This window comes from Cajanus cajan, chromosome 1 (assembly GCF_000230855.2).
Source record: "Cajanus cajan strain Asha chromosome 1, NIPB_CcT2T_4, whole genome shotgun sequence".
Lineage (NCBI taxonomy): Eukaryota > Viridiplantae > Streptophyta > Magnoliopsida > Fabales > Fabaceae > Cajanus > Cajanus cajan.
In genome coordinates, this window is record NC_138517.1 from 80,331,821 (window position 1) to 80,350,552 (window position 18,732).

The 18,732-nt window shown below is 32.5% G+C and overlaps 3 protein-coding genes and 1 long non-coding RNA gene across 9 annotated transcripts; 1 reads left to right on the plus strand and 3 right to left on the minus strand.

Annotated features, from left to right (window-relative positions):
• The first annotated feature begins 159 nt into the window (after positions 1-159).
• LOC109803574 (uncharacterized) lies at positions 160-7,492 on the plus strand. Of its 3 annotated transcripts, none has more exons than XM_020365205.3 (8): positions 160-359; positions 982-1,841; positions 2,900-3,088; positions 3,182-3,273; positions 4,378-4,437; positions 4,528-4,597; positions 6,380-6,583; positions 6,704-7,492. In XM_020365205.3, the coding sequence occupies exons 2-8, from the start codon at positions 1,155-1,157 to the stop codon at positions 7,088-7,090; spliced, it is 1,689 nt and encodes a 562-aa protein (XP_020220794.1). In that variant the 5' UTR covers positions 160-359; positions 982-1,154; the 3' UTR covers positions 7,091-7,492. The 3 variants fall into 3 exon arrangements, with proteins under 3 accessions (XP_020220794.1, XP_020220796.1, XP_020220795.1); XM_020365207.3 differs by having other exon boundaries at positions 4,531-4,597; XM_020365206.3 differs by having other exon boundaries at positions 1,044-1,841.
• Positions 6,274-6,681, minus strand: LOC114916195 (uncharacterized). The gene is made up of 2 exons (XR_014429814.1): positions 6,541-6,681; positions 6,274-6,442 (listed from the first exon to the last, which is right to left on the minus strand). It is a non-coding gene; the product is annotated as an uncharacterized LOC114916195 (long non-coding RNA).
• Positions 7,493-8,652: 1,160 nt separating the features above from the next.
• LOC109803961 (coatomer subunit zeta-2) lies at positions 8,653-11,550 on the minus strand. Its single transcript, XM_020365676.3, has 6 exons — positions 11,478-11,550; positions 10,804-10,963; positions 10,467-10,614; positions 10,281-10,358; positions 8,974-9,058; positions 8,653-8,883 (listed from the first exon to the last, which is right to left on the minus strand). Exons 1-6 carry the CDS (start codon positions 11,484-11,486, stop codon positions 8,824-8,826), a joined length of 540 nt encoding a protein of 179 aa, XP_020221265.1. The 5' UTR covers positions 11,487-11,550; the 3' UTR covers positions 8,653-8,823.
• Positions 11,551-14,283: 2,733 nt separating this feature from the next.
• LOC109803812 (protein FAR1-RELATED SEQUENCE 8) lies at positions 14,284-18,354 on the minus strand. Of its 4 annotated transcripts, none has more exons than XM_083064034.1 (4): positions 18,241-18,344; positions 17,880-17,973; positions 17,659-17,752; positions 14,284-16,392 (listed from the first exon to the last, which is right to left on the minus strand). In XM_083064034.1, exons 3-4 carry the CDS (start codon positions 17,728-17,730, stop codon positions 14,338-14,340), a joined length of 2,127 nt encoding a protein of 708 aa, XP_082920160.1. In that variant the 5' UTR covers positions 17,731-17,752; positions 17,880-17,973; positions 18,241-18,344; the 3' UTR covers positions 14,284-14,337. The 4 variants fall into 4 exon arrangements, with proteins under 4 accessions (XP_082920160.1, XP_020221076.2, XP_082920166.1 ...); XM_083064050.1 differs by having other exon boundaries at positions 14,716-14,859; positions 15,036-16,392; positions 17,880-18,325; XM_020365487.3 differs by lacking the exon at positions 17,880-17,973 and having other exon boundaries at positions 18,241-18,354.
• Positions 18,355-18,732: the final 378 nt, after the last annotated feature.

Below are 18,732 nucleotides of genomic sequence, written 5' to 3' on the forward strand. Positions count from 1 at the left end.
GAGTTTCCTCGGTTCACTTGAGCATAGAGTCACAGAAAAATGAAGTCCGAATAAATGCATCTTTGCATCCGCTGTAACGAAAAAGTTGAAAGTGACTTTAGATACGGAAGTTGAAAAAGAGAAAAAACAAAAGAAGAAGAAGAGATGCTTGAGTGCGTAACAGGTTAAATTACAGTAAAATAAAGTAACAATGTGATTCAAATATCTGAAGTTGCAACAAGTTACGTACGAGTAGTATAGTGTAGTGTGTCAGTGTCACTCTGTCAGGGGCATCGCTCGGGTTCTGCGTGCTTTCTCTTTTATTAATTTGTAATAATATTCGTTTGAGGATTCAAAGGATCCACTCTCCTCTGCCTCTGGTATTTTTCAATTCTCAAATCGAATTTCCCAATTGTTTACAGTTTCCTTTCTTTAGCTTCTTTGGTTGGTAGATACGATTTATTTGTTGTTCAAAAGCATCGATTTGAAATATATTTTTCTGTAATGCCGTGTTAATCATGCTTTCACAATGCATAGGATTTCATAATATGCTACGCGCTGCTTTTACACGGATTGTTATGCATCTTCATATGCTGCTGAAATATAAAAAAGTGATTCCTCATATGCATCTTTACTGTTATGCTTCTTGTTGTAGTCTTAGTCATTAGGAACAAGGGTAATAAACAACAGTAGACCTAAATTGAAGGTTCGTTAAAGTTATTAATCACCCAAACTTGTTTCCTCTCTTAAACATGAAAATAGATTACATGACTGATTGCTTTTGATGGGTGTTGGTGATTGATGGGTCAGATTTAGGCCATCGCTGAAAGAGTTTCTTTCATGATCTCCTACTTTAGTTAACTACCATGGCAAAATAGATGATGAGTTCTGTTTAAATTATTTTCTGTATCTTTTCTGCCTTTTCATCTTCTTGTTTCAGTAAGAATATCTGTATTGTACTATCCTATTCTAAAATTAGTACCTTTTCCATTCAAATTGTAGCATTGGTTTGTGGTAAGTCAGGGAAGCTTGATGTTGATTGTCAAATCCTGTCTTGTAATCAGAAGAAGTTTTTCGAACATCATGCCGGTGTAACTTTCCTCTCATATATAAGAGTGGCTTTTCCCGTGAAGAGCTAACTTAAAAGCTCTCGTTGGCTTCGTGAAGAGCAGAAAATGAGTGATACAGAAGATCAATCACATTCCTTGGGAAAAATGAAGAAACCAGATAGCCATAAACCTTATCATGGTAGAGATTCCAATCACGGAAATGACCTATGGACAGATGGACTTATTTGTGCTTTTGAATATGTTCGAGGACAAAACAGATCAGTTAAATCGTGGTCCTCATCAAAGACCACAGATAGACTAAATGTTAATGACCAACATTCAAATTTGCATGCCCCTTCAGATGGTTTAAGGGAGGCTTCTTCTGCGAGACTAGACAAAAACAAGCTCTCAGATACTTCATCTGTAAATGTCTCAAGGGACAGTTTGTTTGGTGGCTCTGATGATGATAAGGACCGTAAGGCTAACCAATCTAAAAAGTATGAGGGTGGTAATTGGGTACCAATTGGATGGGCAAGAATTTCAGAACTTGTCCAAGCAGTTCAGGTTGATGCTGTCTGGTCTTCTCATCAATTTGAATTTGAGGATTCTGAAGATGATTTTACTGTAGCAGATTTGGCAGCTCCCTATTGGGAGCGTCCAGCTGGGCCTATATGGTGGTGCCATGTCTCTGCAGGTCACCCCACTGTTGAGGCTTGGCTCAGCAATGCTCGATGGCTACATCCTGCTGTTAGTTTAGCCTTGAGGGATGAAAGTAGACTAATAAGTGAGCGGATGAAACACCTTCTCTATGAGGTACTATGCATGTTCAACATTGGTAGTTGATAGTCTTAACAATTATAATCATTTGGAAATCTACATTTGGATCTATCATCTATGTTTGCTAAAACGCATTGACATGCCCCCATCAAGCATACATGAGGCTTTGTATGTATGATGAGATTTTAATTAAAATTTATGTTTGATTGTGGTTTCTTTGTCATGTATTCACTAAGATAAGCAAGTGACATATTGGATTTTGTCTTTTCTTCCTTAGTTTGTTGGTCTTGATAGAAAAACAGCTATAGATATGGAATTCATCAGATTTGGATTAGGGTTTTAAGGATAAAATAAGTGTGGAAATAAAACAGGTGGAAATTTGGATTTCTAGTTGATGGGTACAAACTAGAATAAAGCCCGTGTGGCAGCACAATAGAGACCAACTGTCCCCAAGTTATTTTCAAGAAAATTATAAAGAAGTTATTAAGTGGGAAAAAACAGCATGAAGAGCTTGAGACCTAGCAGTAACTTGGATAGTTTTAAAACAAGTAAAGATTATAGCAAGAAACTTTTAGGGATGTCATGTGGTGAATTTTTGAGGAATTTGCCAAGAAAATAAGATCTGGTAAGGCTTTGTATATCAAGGAAACAAAAAAGTAAATGAGAAGAATAACAAAATAAACCTAGGGTGCCTTAGGCATTATACCTTGGGCTTGATTGTGTTAGTGGCACACAGCCAGTAGATAGAAGAAAGTAATCTCGCTATTTAAGTAGACATCCAATTACTTGTACTGCACCCCAAAGAAAACCTGCAATGACTTACCTCACAGTGGCTTTTCCTCAGAAACCATTCTATCTCAATATGAGAAATGCTAGCAATACATTTTTTGACACACTCTTGTGAACACACTGATTTTCATTAGTTGAAATTTATTGAATATCACAAAAATTGGTGAGTCTTACTCCTATTGAATGACCCTCTCTCCTGCTTTTGTAGTCTTCAATAATTTTAACTAATAAAATAGTGTACTTAGAAGAGTGTGTTGCTAGCACTCTTCATCTCAATATTGATTAGAATTTACTCTTATTTGTAGGTCCCTGTCAGAGTTGCGGGAGGCCTCTTATTTGAGCTCTTGGGACAATCAGCAGGTGATCCTCTTGTTGAAGAAGATGACATTCCAATTGTTCTTAGGTCTTGGCAAGCACAAAACTTCCTTGTAACTGTAATGCATATAAAGGGAAAAGTGTCATCGATAAATGTTCTGGGTATAACAGAAGTTCAGGTTGTTCTTGTTCTCCAGCTTCTAGCACACGTTAATATTCTTTTAAAAAGATGTAATTCTATTCTAATCCATTCAGTGCCCCACTATGGTTAGGAGCTTCTTTCTGCTGGAGGGTATAATGTGCCAAGAACGGTGCATGAAGTTATAGCAATGCTTGCTTGCCGCCTCTCACGTTGGGATGATAGGTAATGACAGGATTTTCCTTCATATTTGATGTGGAAGACAATTAATTTGATCACATATAAAACAATACATGTCAGAGACCATTAAGAAAGAAGAGAAATGTATTAGAAGTCTCTGCTGCAATACCCACAGATCTATGCTCTTATTTCTGAGTTGGGCTGCTGGACCAACTAACGCATGATTCCTTATGATATGTGTGTTGGTCTCCTGTCTCATTATGTGTTTCTACTTTCTATTCTCAAGTATAAACTTTGATAAATAAGTCTTTTTTCTGTTCTTATTTTGCTGGAGATTAAACTGATCTTTGCTCTTATTAGTTGGATTTTTTTTTACTACATGCCACACTTGAGAAAATAAAGTGGTCCATGTTTTGGAATCATATCATGCATTCATGTTTGCTTTTCTCCCATGCAAATAATTGTAGCACATGCTTATGATTTTCTTCTAATTTACTGCAATGCTTGAATTTTGGATGGTCCATATTTTGTTTGATGTGTACAACAGTACAAGTATATCTTTTACGCATCAATAGGAAAAGAACATGTATAAAAAGGAAAAAATGTACAAAAATGGGAAATGAAGAAATAGGTACAAAATGAATAGGAAAAAGGACAATTGAAAGTGTTCACCTGCTTAGAGTTGATTATAGATGAATTTCTAGAAGCCATGAGATTCTGGGACATGGATTCCTCAAATTAATTGCTTATGTAGTGAATTTCAATTAATAATACATTATTCAGCAGAGGGACAAAAACACTAATGACAAGCTTTCAATCCAAAAGTAGGAGAATTTTATATGGGTCATCTGCTGAGAAACCACCTGTACTTTAACTCAACCAAGTGGATTGCCAGGTTAGGTTTTGTTGAGTTTTGCTGTTAGTTTTTATACTTTAGATTTACTGAATTTTACCACCACATACTTGACTTCGACTATATGTGCATATATTTTGTTTCCTTTGGAATGTCCTGTAGATAAGTAGGTTGCAAAGATGAACAATGTACCCCATGCTTACATTGATCTTCCAGTGCTTTCTTTTTTCCTATTGCATTTTATGTAAACTTCAAGTCATGTTACTTTGGTTTGACATTTTAATTTAGTTTTTCAGGTTATTCCGTAAATCCATATTTGGGGCAGCAGATGAGATTGAATTGAAGTTTATGAACAGGTTCTTAAATGTGCAATGTGTGTGTGAATTCAAGTAATTCCAGTTTTATAAAATGTCTTGCACTAAGTTGACAGTTTTCCCATTGACTAGGAGAAACCAAGAAGATTTGAATCTTTTCATCTTAATCCTAAATCAAGAAATCAGAAAGTTATCAACACAGGTATGTTCATTCTTGCTATGTAGAAGGTGTCTTTAGACAACTTGCTGGGTTTTTGATTCGGATAGATTGCATTTTTATTTGGTTATTTTCACTCAGTAACGGGATAAAATGAGGGTTGAGATTTTTAAATGGTTGGATGCTAACAGTTCACAGGTTGATCTTTCGATTCTTTCCGTTGCAGATTAGCTGATTTGGTAGTGCACCTAAACCTATAAAATTATACATGATATAAGAGTATATTGGAACTGTGCCTAAAATAGACAACACTGGAGGATTTTTATACTGATGAATATTGATCACAGCAATAATTACAAGTAATTATCTCCTGAAATTGCCCCTTAATTGGAGAAGTGATATACTTTACTCATACCTTAGTAGGTATTCGGTATTTCTACTTTTTTAACAAGGACAATGTTAACAAGTGCTCTTAGAGCATTGCTCGGTTAAGGAATTAAAAACGTAAAAGTGGAAAGCTTTCATGGAAAAATGTTACCAACACCCCCCACCAAAAGAGAAACAATGATTTCAGTGCAATCTCACCATGATTTCTTGTAAAAACTTTCTATTTCTTGACCAGTGCCCTTAGGGGCACTCATTAGCAGAGTCAGAACCCTTCTAACAATTATTTTGGAAGAGATTCAAATATCATTTTAGACATGTGAATTTTGTTTTGACATTACATCTCTTATATAAAGTAAGGACTAGAGGGAGGATACAACTGAACTAAAGTTACAGATGTATTTGACGTAGTTGTTACTAAACAATTTTAATTTTCACTAAGACGTGCAAGTTGGTCAAAATAAATTCTACTGATTAGAAAATGCCCGTTAGCCTTATTGAGCTACATATAACTATTTCCACTGAAGCACATGATAATTGATTTTCTGCAGCTGGTCTAAAGTTATCAGGCTTCTAAAGGATGGCAGTGATTCAGTGAACCAAACAAGCTTAAAAGTAGTTTGAGACGTGCGTTGTTATTGTTAATTAGCCAAATGAACTTCATTCATAAACCAATTAAGCTGAACTTAGGCCAAATGCTAGACTGTTTGGTGCATAAACACCCTCTCCCCTGTCTCTCTCTCTCTCACACGCACTTCATATATATGTAATATGTTATATTCACATTAGTTTAGTTGATAGTTAAATTGAGTTATGAGCTATCGCATTTTTTCCTTTAGTTCATATTGTCTCATTTTTACTTTTGATTCGTGTAATTCAACTTTTGATAAATGTAACTTTCACCTTGATAAATTGAGCCGAATTCAAACAAAGAAAACATTTCTTATGTTGTCAAGCTGAACAACTCTTTCGAAGCCAAGAGTCAGCTGGTCTCTGTACTTATGTAAAACAACTAACATAATACCAATATAGCATTTCCCTAATAATTACATATCTCTTGCATCACAATCTTCCTCCTCCTTATAGATGTTTACCAGATAAGGCTTTTTATTGCTTATCCTTTCCAGAAGCTGGATTAATGAGTTAAGGGCTGCTACTTAACAGCTTAAGCTTTTAGGACTTTTAGTTGTCAACAATGTTTTGCATGTGCTTTTTGTCCTTCAATCATGAAAAGATACATTTTAATAATAATAATAACATTCCACAAATTATTTATTTGTATAATTTTAATCTTTCACGTTTGTAAATAGCTTTGAAAAGCATAAGCAATACCAAAGTGAGCAAAATTTTCTGCCTTATGTTGATTTCGTTGTTTTAATGACAATTCAAACCAGCCAAATTCATTTCACGGAAGCTCCTTACAACTTTTGTGTTTCATTGCAGGTTATCAGAGTGAAGTGGTCCCTCCATGCAAGAGAGGAGATTGTCTTTGAGCTTCTCCAACATCTAAAAGGAAATGGAGCAAGAAGCCTGTTAGAGGGAATAAAAAAGAGCACAAGAGAAATGATTGAGGAGCAAGAAGCAGTTCGCGGTCGCTTGTTTACCATTCAAGATGTTATGCAAAGCACTGTTCGAGCTTGGTTGCAGGTTTCAGAACTTTCATTTAGGATGCTTTTGTTTATTTTCAGACAGTAGCTAGAACAACTTTATATTGCTCACCCTAGATTAACATGATAATTGTCTTGCATCTACTGAATCTCTATCCAGGATAGAAGCCTTCGGGTAACCCATAACTTAGCAGTGTTTGGTGGCGTTGGTGTTGTTCTCACCATCATTACTGGGTTATTTGGGATTAACGTTGATGGAATACCTGGGGGAGAAAATACACCATATGCATTTGGTGTTTTTACAGCCATCCTAGTCTTTTTGGCAGTAGTGCTGGTTGTAGTTGGCATGATTTACCTTGGGCTGAAAAACCCCATTGCTGAGGAACAGGTTGAAGTTAGGAAGCTTGAGCTGCAAGAATTAGTGAAGATGTTTCAGCATGAAGCAGAGACTCATGCCCAAGTCCGGAAAAATATTTCTCCCAAAAACTTACCTCCTACTGCTGGTGATGCTTTCCATAGTGATGCCAATTATCTTGTCATACAATAGAGATATTATAATTATCCAGGGATGCTTTAACATTAATTACTTTTGGGAGTGAAAGCATGAACTGAAGAAGCATTACTCCACACTACTTATTCCTGAGCTTTGGTGAATGTGGTGGATGGACTTGCATGATGATAAGCTGATAGCTACTTCTGGACTTTCGTAGGCCTCAGTCTCTAACAAAGCGGAAATTCTTCTAGGCTTGCTCTATACGAGTTCTTTGTTGCATAAATTATAAGTTTTATATGAATTGGATATTTGTATGCTTCATATGTCATTTTTCATTTAGCTGAATTACAAACGTCATGTCAACTTAGCGTATATAGAAGAATGTCCCTTTTAAAGACCAAAGTGAAAGATGTAATACTATTTATAGTTATACCACGCTTAAATAGCATTGTAACATTTTGCCGCCTTTATTCCTTAATAAAATAAAATTATATTAAAATAACAATTGCGGGTTCTTCAACTCAATCAGGCTTAGGCTCTATTCAAATCCGTTTAGTATGTTTCTAAGTGTAATAAAACACGAAATGGCAATTTTTTGAAATGACCCAGTTAGATTCAGTGATATAAATTGACAATTGACAAGTATTTTAGTATGTGTATTTTACAAACTAAATATTTATTATATATAATTAAAATTGATAATAAAACATATTTAAAACCAATATATATATATATATATATGTGTGTGTGTATTTAAATATAAATTGTATTTCAGGTTTAAGATAAATAAATAAATAAATATATATATATATATTTATTAGTCACTAATAATTTATTTAAAAAATATTAAAATTTAATTTATAAAAAATATGATAAATAAAAAAATAAATTAAATTGAAAACTAAAATAATATCTTAAAACACTCCCGTCGAAGAATTACTCTCACAAACACTATTCTGTAAGATACTTGTTCACCAGGAGTTGTTTTAAACTTAAACATATTGATAGATGTTGGATTCTTGACGCTTAAAAAAATTATTTTAGTGATATCTATTCTCTAAGCTTTAAAAAAAGATATTTACTATCATTTGATAGATACCCTCGGTGCAAAAAACAAATTGTCTTTAATGTTTAAATACTTAAATCCATTTTGTGTTACTCATGATCCTTTCGTGGCTTTCTCGTAAAATAGTAACAGTACGAGTAATGCTGTTTCATTCGAATGAAATAGCCAAAACTCTCTCCGAAAGATTAAAAGTATAATAAAATATTTATTTATATTTAACCTTTCAAATTTTTAATGTTCAGAAGATCTTTCGGAGTCTCTGATTCGGAAGGTCCAGCATTTTTCAAATAGTATTAGGAGTCAGAACTGTAATGGCCGATGTGACATTTTTCTTTTCCCGGAAATGGCAAATGACCTTTGTACTATCAAATGAAAATATATTAACAATTTCACGACTTTTGAATTTTTATTCGAAGGAGAGTTGCGCTTTTGAAACTAAAGGGGGAGATAATATAAAAAATTGGAAAAAGTAAGTACTAAAATTGTTCTTATGCAAGTTTTAGAACATATGCCACTATCCTGAAATTTAATGGTTAATTAGATAAACAAATTATCACAAGAAAAGTATTGTAAATAGCCTGTATTCGCATGTCAAAATTAACTTTCACAGCGCAAGTAACATCATCCTGGTTCAACCGTACAAGAATGCAATGAGGTTCTTATAAACGTTTATAGGAAAAGCCAAAAGACATGTTTCCTCCATTGACAAATGCCATATGAATCATTTTAGGAGTGACCTTGCAAGATGTTCCCTGGCTGTGGCCAATGCTTGACTTAGTGTCTGCAACAGAAATAAAAATCAGTTAGTCTTCAAATAAGTGAATTTAACACTAATTTTCTTTTCTGGTATTAAAGTGAAGGAAGTATATACCTGTTCAGATAAAGGAGCTCCAGAATCTATACTATTGCTTGCAACTTTCCCAGCTATAACATTTGGGTCAGTTTCAAGAACGATACTGCACAAAATATGAAGAAATGAAATTTAAGTGAGACCGGGGTAGAGCTAAGACAAAGATAGAGGAGACAAGAGAAAAATGAGAAGTGATGAGGTTAAAATGATGGAGAATGCATACAAAAGGGGGAGGTCAAACAGGCGGGTATGCCTTTTCTAGACAAATGTGATTTAAGCATGATTTGGGTAAATTTTTTCAGAAGCACTTCTAGAGAATAAAATAAGAAGGAAAATCAAATAAGTTTCAACATAAGTTAAAATTAGCTTATGCATTAACTATTTTATAGAAGTTATCTCCTATTAACTTCTCTAAAATCATATTTTTAACATATGTATAAGTTAGTTTAGCTTATGGAGAAACTTATTTTCATTTTCCTTTCATGTAAGTGCTTCTGGAGAAACTTATCCAAAAAGGTCCTTATGGTATGGTTCTGCCGAAATTCCAGTGCTATGGGACCTATAACTATTCAAATCACAAAGGCAGCTGCAGCTGCAGCAGCAAGGTACTATAACTATGGGTGTACTATGCACTTTATCCCACAGGAAACCTTCAGGAACAACATTGAGGAGTAGAAACACAATTAACTGTAGTATCCAAGGTTTAAGTCAAGTTAAGCTATGATCTCTGAAAAGCATGGCTAGGTGCACATTTATTCAAACTGCCAAAGAAACTTGTATTTAACCTAATGCTTCATTTAAATTCGCCGTATTTTCATTTGACAGGGGCAAATGACCAGATTATGGATCTAAACCAATTAGGGGCATGTGGTTAGATTAACAGTGAAAAGAACTGAAAGAATAGATGTCATAGTGAAAAAGCTCAGCAGAAACATCATTAGTATTCAAATTCTATTCTGGCTGTAGATACTGAATAAAAATTGTGAAAGTGACATTTGTTACATCCTATCAATCACACGAGATAAGGGCAATGGGGTTACTCCAGAGCTGTCAAAATCTGATGCAAACCCCTTTTTAACTTAGAGCATTTGAATGTTTATAGAATTCGAGAGTGATATGCTAGTTTCTTCCTAGCAAAAAAGGTTTTTTTGTTTTTATGACAATAAAATTACAATTCCAATCATTGAACTACAGAAAAGTATTGATCTCTGAAATATCAAATAGATCCTAAAATTTGTAGTTTACATGAAGTGGGGAAAAAAATAGAAGATTTAGAAAAGCTACCAAACAAAAAACTGAAGAAGATAAATTTCATATGAATAGCATACCCGCCATCAACAATTTCGTCAATGCACAATAGAATGAGATCCAAGTTCTCAAGTGCTTCTTTCTTGTCCACATTGCCTCTGGAGGGGAAAAGGCAGCAAAATCATCAAGGACTACTATGTTAATAGTGATAGATTGATAATACCATTGAATATGACACAGATAATTAGTTAATATAAGATCACAACCTGAGCAAGAGCCCCACAGAATCAAAAAATGCCTGCAGAACTGTGGCTAAGATAAGCTCATTTTCATTATCACCACCAGTGACAAAGAAGTGAAGGTCTTGGACAAACTTGTATACAACAATGTTATTCTCAAACATTGCTATTTCCGCTGTCAAATGAAAAACCCATGAAGACAATAAAAATGAAGTCAACACTTGACATGTTTACAAAATGAGGCCGTATCCAAATCAGTGATTAGCAATGGATCTCAATCACAGTCAGAATTTGATCAAACACAGACAACTCTTCACCATGAATTATGCCATAGTCATTGACCATACCACAGAAAATTACACACCTTCTGTGCGGGCATTGGTCTTCTGAGTCTTGGTGAATACAACTTTCTCAAAATTTTCCTTGGCACTATTTGTTGGCCAGTCTTCGTTGAAGTATTTGACCGCCACACGTTTCCCATCAGAATCCAAAAGAAGGATGTTCTTTACAGAAGGGCATGTCTCCTAAGAAAAACACAGGGCACATCATGATCAGATCATTCCTTAAAGGTACCTCATGACAAAAGTTTCAAAATCATCAACTAGCTTCAAATTACTCCAATTTTCATTCAACTAACTACTATAAAATCAGAATCCCTAAATCAAATTACTCCAAGTCAAACAACACATAATAAATCAACACAATTCGATTGCAACCTAGTGTTCGATCAGATCAGAGTGTTGTGTTTCATATCCAGCTTCAATTCTGTAACCGAATCCAAATGACGAAAAGTCCATACAGATAAATATTTATAGGAATTAGATGATAAAATTCAATTATGAGTGCAATGTAATGAAGAGAACACATGCATGCATGTGAAATCATAAATTAGGTATCATACATGAATCTGATCCGAATAACAGAGAGAAAAAGCAGATCTGGGTTGGTGCGAAGTGTGAGAGATGAGAAGTGGGTCACGAGAAAGGAGTGAAATTGAAGTCCACAGGAGAAGAGAGAGAGAGAGAGAGAGAGACTTACAGTAGACATGGTCGGGGAACAAAGGAAGCGTCTCACTGAAACAAAATTTTCAACCTTTGTCAAACTACTTGAGTTCCCTTTATTTATTTATTTATTTATTTTTATTTTGGTTTCGTTTATTTATTTATTTTTAGATTTAAATATTTTTTAATCCTTAAAAAATAGTGGAAATTGATCTTCTTTCTTTGAAGAATTTTTTATCCTTCTAAAATTTGATATTATTATTTTAATCACTATTATGTGAACCTTTTAAATTAATTATAATTTCATTAAATAATTGTGTGATGATCCTAATACTTATAATTATATGTAAATATGTGATATATAGATAATTATAATTTTTTATAATTTTTTAAAATAAATATTATATATATATATATATTAAAACAGTCATTAAAAATTTAAAATAATAATTTTAAATTTCAGAGATATTTTATGGTAATCAAAACTAAAATTTGTTTATTTCATATACATTAAAAATAATATTTTCAAATTTTTAAAAATAAAAAAATACAGAAATTAAAATAAAAATTTGTTTATTTTATCAAAAATAAAATATATTTAAATATTTGTTATATTATTATTAAATATATTTTTAATATCATTTTTAAAATAATTATTATTAGATAATAAATTTATCAACCAGTGATTGAATGACAGTGTGCATATTTTATTCTTATTTATATTTTTTATTTCAGAAAATTAGAAGATAAGTGTCAGTTTTACAATAACTAATATATTAAAATTTTGAGTTATTTTTATGACTCGAAATTAATATTCTTTAGATAATAAACAATTACTTTTCAGAATGTAACAACTAGTACGTTTGTTTCATGTCATAAGAACTAGTAAGTTTGTTTAATTTATTATGAAGCATAAATGCATGAGAATGTGTTTGAGGTATGGTAGAGGTAATCTTAAGTAATGTTTTCAATATTGAACCAGACGTTGAATTATCAAGGTACCGATTTGTGATTTATTAGTGTACGTAATTTAATTGTAATTGAACTCATAATAATAAATATATTTATAAATTTCTGCCATATATATATTTATAAATTTATATTCGTGTATATATTAAATGATAAAACAATTATTAATAATTAAACAACGATAATCAAATAAAAATTGTATTATTAGCAAAAAAAAAGTATCATTTTTTTAAGTTAATTACCTATACACTGTAGTATAAAGATTTTTTATATTAATAACCAATTATATCTTTTAATTGTGTTATGTCACTATAAACACATTTATTTTTAACAGTGACATGATACAATTAAAAGATATAATTAATTTGTCTGTGTAAAAAAAACTTTACACGACAGTGTATAAATGATTAACTATTTTTTTTTATTCATGAAAATTAAACAAGGATACCAAATAATTTACAACACTCACGTAACAAAGAAAATTATCTAAATAAATTTAAAATATTTTCATGTTACAAAGATACGTAAACTATTTCACATGAATGATGTGACAAGAAAGATAAGGTTAAGCCGTTAAGATGACAGTAATTATTTATTTATATAAATATAAAAATTGAAAATAAATGTAATAATATAAAATGTGTCTGTTGTTAGTTTTGTCTTGGTTTCAATTCAATTTAAGCATAAAATAAATCTAGCCTAATTAAACAAGTGTTTTTTGAATTTTTATCGATAATTAAATAAGAAAAAATAGGTGTAACCCATTCAATTTAGTATTAGGAGTTCAAAATCTCATTTCTTATGCTAAGTGAGTATTTAGTTCGATTGAGAATCCATTGTCTTTTCAGTTCTTTTTCTTTCTTCTGTTTGCTGTTTTAGAAAGTTAAGTTATTATTATTTTTACAATACTCTAAGTTAAATAAGTTTTTTATTTCTCACATATTGTATATAAAAGTTTAGAGGTATAGGTTAAAATCCTTTAACCAAATATTATTCATTATTTTCACTCTCTAAATAATTATTGGAATCCCCTAAAAAAATAATTATTCAATTGTTTTCTATTTTATTTTCCTTTAATTATTATTATTTTCAATTTCTTGAGATAAATCCCTTCTAATCTTGTATTGATAGTTGATTTATTTGGTTTGACATTTTTTTTTTTCAAGAATATTAGAATAACCCCTTACTTATTATTATACTACATTGCACTAATAATTTTGGCAAGGTTTAAACTTTGATTAATTTTTGTACATGATATACATTTTAAGTCACTGAAGTACTAGGGAAGAAATAACATATACGTAGATAATGAAGAACATCTTATTAACGATATTGGAATTTAAGACATCTATTATAATTTTTTTATAATTAGATTGAAATAAGTAAATTAAAAATATTCAAATTACAAAGACCAAAAAGATGATTCTATATTTTTTAATATCTTTTAATTTTCTATAAATCCAACCTTTTTTTTAATACATAAATTCAACCTATTTTAAGAGAACCATTATAAATTTCTAATATCATCATCAGTGACCTAGTTAGATCTTTTACAAAAATATGCACACACGTGCGTGCGTGTAGAAATTCATTTATAATTTTTTAAAATACGATATATCTTTACAGTTATCCCTATTTATTCTTGTGTTAGTTGTTTGTCTAGCTTTTTATGAACGTTCATTGCTATCTTTCTTGGGAACGTTAATCTGAAAAGGAAAAAAAGAATACCTCTGAAACAAACAGGTTTTCAAGCGATCTTCTTAGAAAACAGAAAAAAATGCTTACTACATGCTTTAAAAGAATTTTGCAAACTTAATACGAACGCAACCGAAGAAGAACCATGTTGGTGGGTCATTGCCAGGCAAAGGAAGAAATGAATAATAAATTATGCACAACATTTTATTAGCATTATTCTTTGATAGGCTTGTTTATTCAATCTTGTCTGCTACAAGGCGAATCTTATTCAAAGACTCTTTAAATACTTGCCAAGAAACCATATAATGATCTTGGGATCTCATCCCTTCTTCAACAACTTGCATGGCTCGTTTGTACAAATGATCAAAACATTGAACTGGGTTGTTAATATCGACATTATCGGCACTGAGATGAGGTACATACAAACGCTTAAAATCCTTCCTCCATCTTGACAAAATGTACTGACATGGAATTTCCTCCACACCATTGTAATTAAGGATATACAAGGCATGTCTGCACAGGTACCCTTTGAAGTTGAAGCAACTACAAATGCAACGCACTTCTGCTCCAGCTTTATCATACATGACTTCAAAATGCCTAACATCTCTTGCAGGTTCTTCCCCTTCACGTTCTTTTACCATGTACGTTACTACAGTCCCATTTGTTTGAGTCTGTGTGATGCTGAAACAAGAGGACATCATCACCACCTCGTTTTGGAACTTCCTGAATACTGCATTTGTGTACAATTTAGACAGCTGCAACTCATAGTAGCATCCTGTCTTCAGTAAATGGCTCAAATCGCGTGACTCAAAATCATCAAGAACTTCAGTTTTATGCTTTTTTTGCTGAACTAATTCATAAATCTCAAAAAATTCTTTCAAAGAAGTTTGTTGATGAACATGACCTTTAAAAAAGGGAACCACAGACTCACCTTTCTCATAATCAGATATTCCAGCAAAAAATGTGTCCTTGGAGTACACTGGAGCCCAATGCTCTCGTTCCTCATGTAAGGTTTGGAGCTTTTCGTGATTTCTTATTCCAAAATGCTCGGTTAGATCTTCCCAAGCCCTCTCAAATTCATCTACTGTTTTAGAGTTATATATCACTTTAGTCAGCTCTATCTGAAATGTGTCGTACTCCTGAAACTGCACAAAACACCCAAGAATGCTCTGCATGACTTGGGATAGACAAATTCTATGGTGAGCTCTGGGGAAAACCTCTGCAATTGCACATTGCATGGCCTTACACTGGTTTGTGATAACAGTTTGTGGAGGGCGACCAGTCATACATGTAAGCCATGCCCTAAATAACCAAATATATGTTTCAAATGTTTCATCTGCAAGCAGACCACATCCTAGTAAAACAGATTTCCCATGGTGATTAACACCAACAAATGCAACAAGTGGTATCTCATAATTGTTTGACAAACACGTGGAGTCAAATGCAATCACATCACCAAAATAACTATAAGCAGCTCTAGATCTAGAATCAATCCAAAATACATTCCTCAGTTGTCCATCATCATTCAGATCCATCACATAGAAAAAGTTAGGATTCATCGACTGGATGCGACAGAAGTAATTTGAAATAAGTTCTGGGTCACCTTTTTTAAGTTTCAAACGTCTGGAACAATTAATGTTGTTGCTAGTGCCTCCCTCAGTTGAATTTGAGCTACCATAACCTGATGAATCTACAACAGATGTTCGATATAACTTGATTGTTCTTACTTCAACATCTAGAGTTGGCTCAACTTTTCTTTTGGCCCTACTGTCCATCCTCTTATGTGATTTAGAGTTTTGTGCCCTTTCAGGATCAAATGAATGGTTATGTTCAAGCTTGACCTCATCCACTCTCCACCTGTTAGATTCCACTAATCTCAATCTAATCATTGCAAGACAGCCTGTTCTAGTTTCTTTCCTATGACTATTTGCTTCTTTGGTTGTTTTGAAACCCTCACAGTTGCAGCACAGAACAGCGCCACGCTTCTCTTTGCTATTACGTTTGGTCCATGAAGATTTAACCCGAATGGCAAATCCAATGTCCTTGGCATAAGTATTGTAATAGTTGTAGGCATCGTCATAAGTATCAAACTCCATTCCCACAATTGGTGGGGGGCAGTCTTTCCCTTGAGATTCTCCACTATGACTATCAACTACTGTTGTTTCATCCCTCCCATTTTCATGTTCACTTCCATCAACTTCAAACAATTGTCCACATTCATTCTCAAGCTCATTGCCCTCATCCTCAACCTCAAGTAGTTGCTCACTGTTTGGAGAACCATCATCTATCTGGAAAAGGTGGAAAATCATTCAAATTCAAAACAAAATCTATGAAATTTGAGTGTGCATTGAAATTGACAATGATAACAAAGTTAAAATATCTTGACCACCAAGCTCGAAAATGACCTTGTTAGTTGCCCAAATTTTTTTATATTGCTAGCTGGTATGAAGTTTCTTTTATTTGTTCCTTACACAATCATAATCCTTTATCCACCTCTCTCTCTCACACCAAGTCACTATATAATGTAATTACATAATTGAAGAAATAACTCAGCAACTTCTTCCAGAAAAGTCGATATCCAAGATCTTGACCAATATTCAGAAATGCATGAAAAGTTTGTCTTAACTTTAATGGTTTATAATCCACTAACAACTAACAAGATAATGAAAATCAAAATCCATCCATCATGCTCTTTTATTTAACAGGATCACCTATAAAGCTTGCATATTTAATGTGAAACATGCATAGGGATACAAGGTATTCTTAAAAATTGAAGATGTGCCTAGACACATTATACGAGTTTATGAAAAAGTACATTTTACATAGATACACAATATTTAAAATAAGATATTGATCATTTCTACCAATGTAGTTTAGCTCAATTGGTTGAGTAGGGTGTGAGTATTATAAACTTTAACTTTTTGGTACTAAGTTCGATTCTTATAAATAAAAAGAAAGATATTGATCGTTTCTTATTTACACAGATGCACAATATTTATAATAAGACATTTATTGTATTTTATATTGAAAGAAAGTTGTTTTAATTTTAAAAAATATCAATGAATTGTACTATTTTATACCGTTAAGCATAACTAGCAAAGGTAAGTAGTGTCGGCACTATCCATTAAACTAAAAAGAAAAACAGATGATATTCCCTATATAACACATTGGTATAGATATGCATAGAACACAAATAAATCATGAATTAAGGAGTATTTTAGCTTCACAGGTGACCACATGATAATTGATACCCCTGATTTAGCTCAAGGGAAATTCATAACAGTGCCAAGAACTCAGCAATCCAATGATATTGCACTATTTTCTCAAAAAATGAGGGAACCCCTTTGAACACATCTAACAAACAATAACAAAAATACAAGGGTCAAGAGCCTAAGGTCACTCGAGTCTTGCCACAGCATGATAGTTAGAAAAAAAAAAACAGCCACCAATTTAGCTGAACTAAATGGCACACTAGCGTCTAAAAAGCTTTAGATTTCACAGAAATGCATAACCCAAGACACGGGCATGATCTGAGGGCATAGATGAACATTTACCGTTATCTCAAGATTAGGACTCAGCGACAAGTCCTTGTCATTTGGCGAACACATGGTATCTTCGTCGGTCATGGGCAGAGGGTTCACATGAATTCTGTCAAATTACGAGATGTTAGTTAGCCTTGCGATGTCCATAAACTCACATTTCAATTAATTATTACATTATAATTCAAACATATTCACCACATAATGCAACATTACGAGTTTCGGGTTAAACTCACACATGATCTTCAATCAATACGAAATATTTAGTACACAAAACAGTTGATGGCGAGGATCATTATCACGCACCGAACCCCTCACTCAAATTGATGTCTATATTTTCCATCAATGGAAGAAGAAAGATTATTAAGAACAGACATATAGAGAGTTTATTGATGCCTAGTGGAATCATAATCTAGTAATTGAACCGACAAAAGTTCAATTAGGGTTGGGTTAAAGCGGTTTGAGCACAGGAGTGAAGAAAATTGTGATGAGAAAAGGAATAGCGGTGAAATCGGGTAAAATTGAAAGAATGATGAAAAGGTGAAAAGAAAAGCGTATAATTTGGGGATGCGATGAGATGAAGTGATAGAAACTAACTGCGAAGAGATGAGACGAGTGACAGTCAATGCTCTCTGCTCTATGCCTCTGCACTGCTTTCCTTCTGTTACCCATTTTTCTTTTCTCCTTTTTATTGATATGCCTTTCTTTTTTTAAGTGATTACAGACGATTTATTGTTAATTTGTTTCATTTTTTTTTTAAATACTTTTAATAAAATAAATTGTTTTTAATTATATTTCTTTTCACGTCGTCAAATTACTTATTTTAAAAATAAATAATTTATTATTAAAAGTATGTTTCTTTTATCAATGATTCAATGAATATATTTTACGTAATGTTTCAAAATTCGTAAATCATAAAGTGAATTTAATCATTTAATTAGAAATAAATTAAAATTAATTTAAATTTAAAAGATTAAAAAAATTAACATAAATATAAAAATAAGGTAAAAATTAAAAATATAATTTAGTCTTTTTTATTAATTTTTTTTTATTTTTCTCTCTTGTACCAGATATCGTATTTGTGTGATA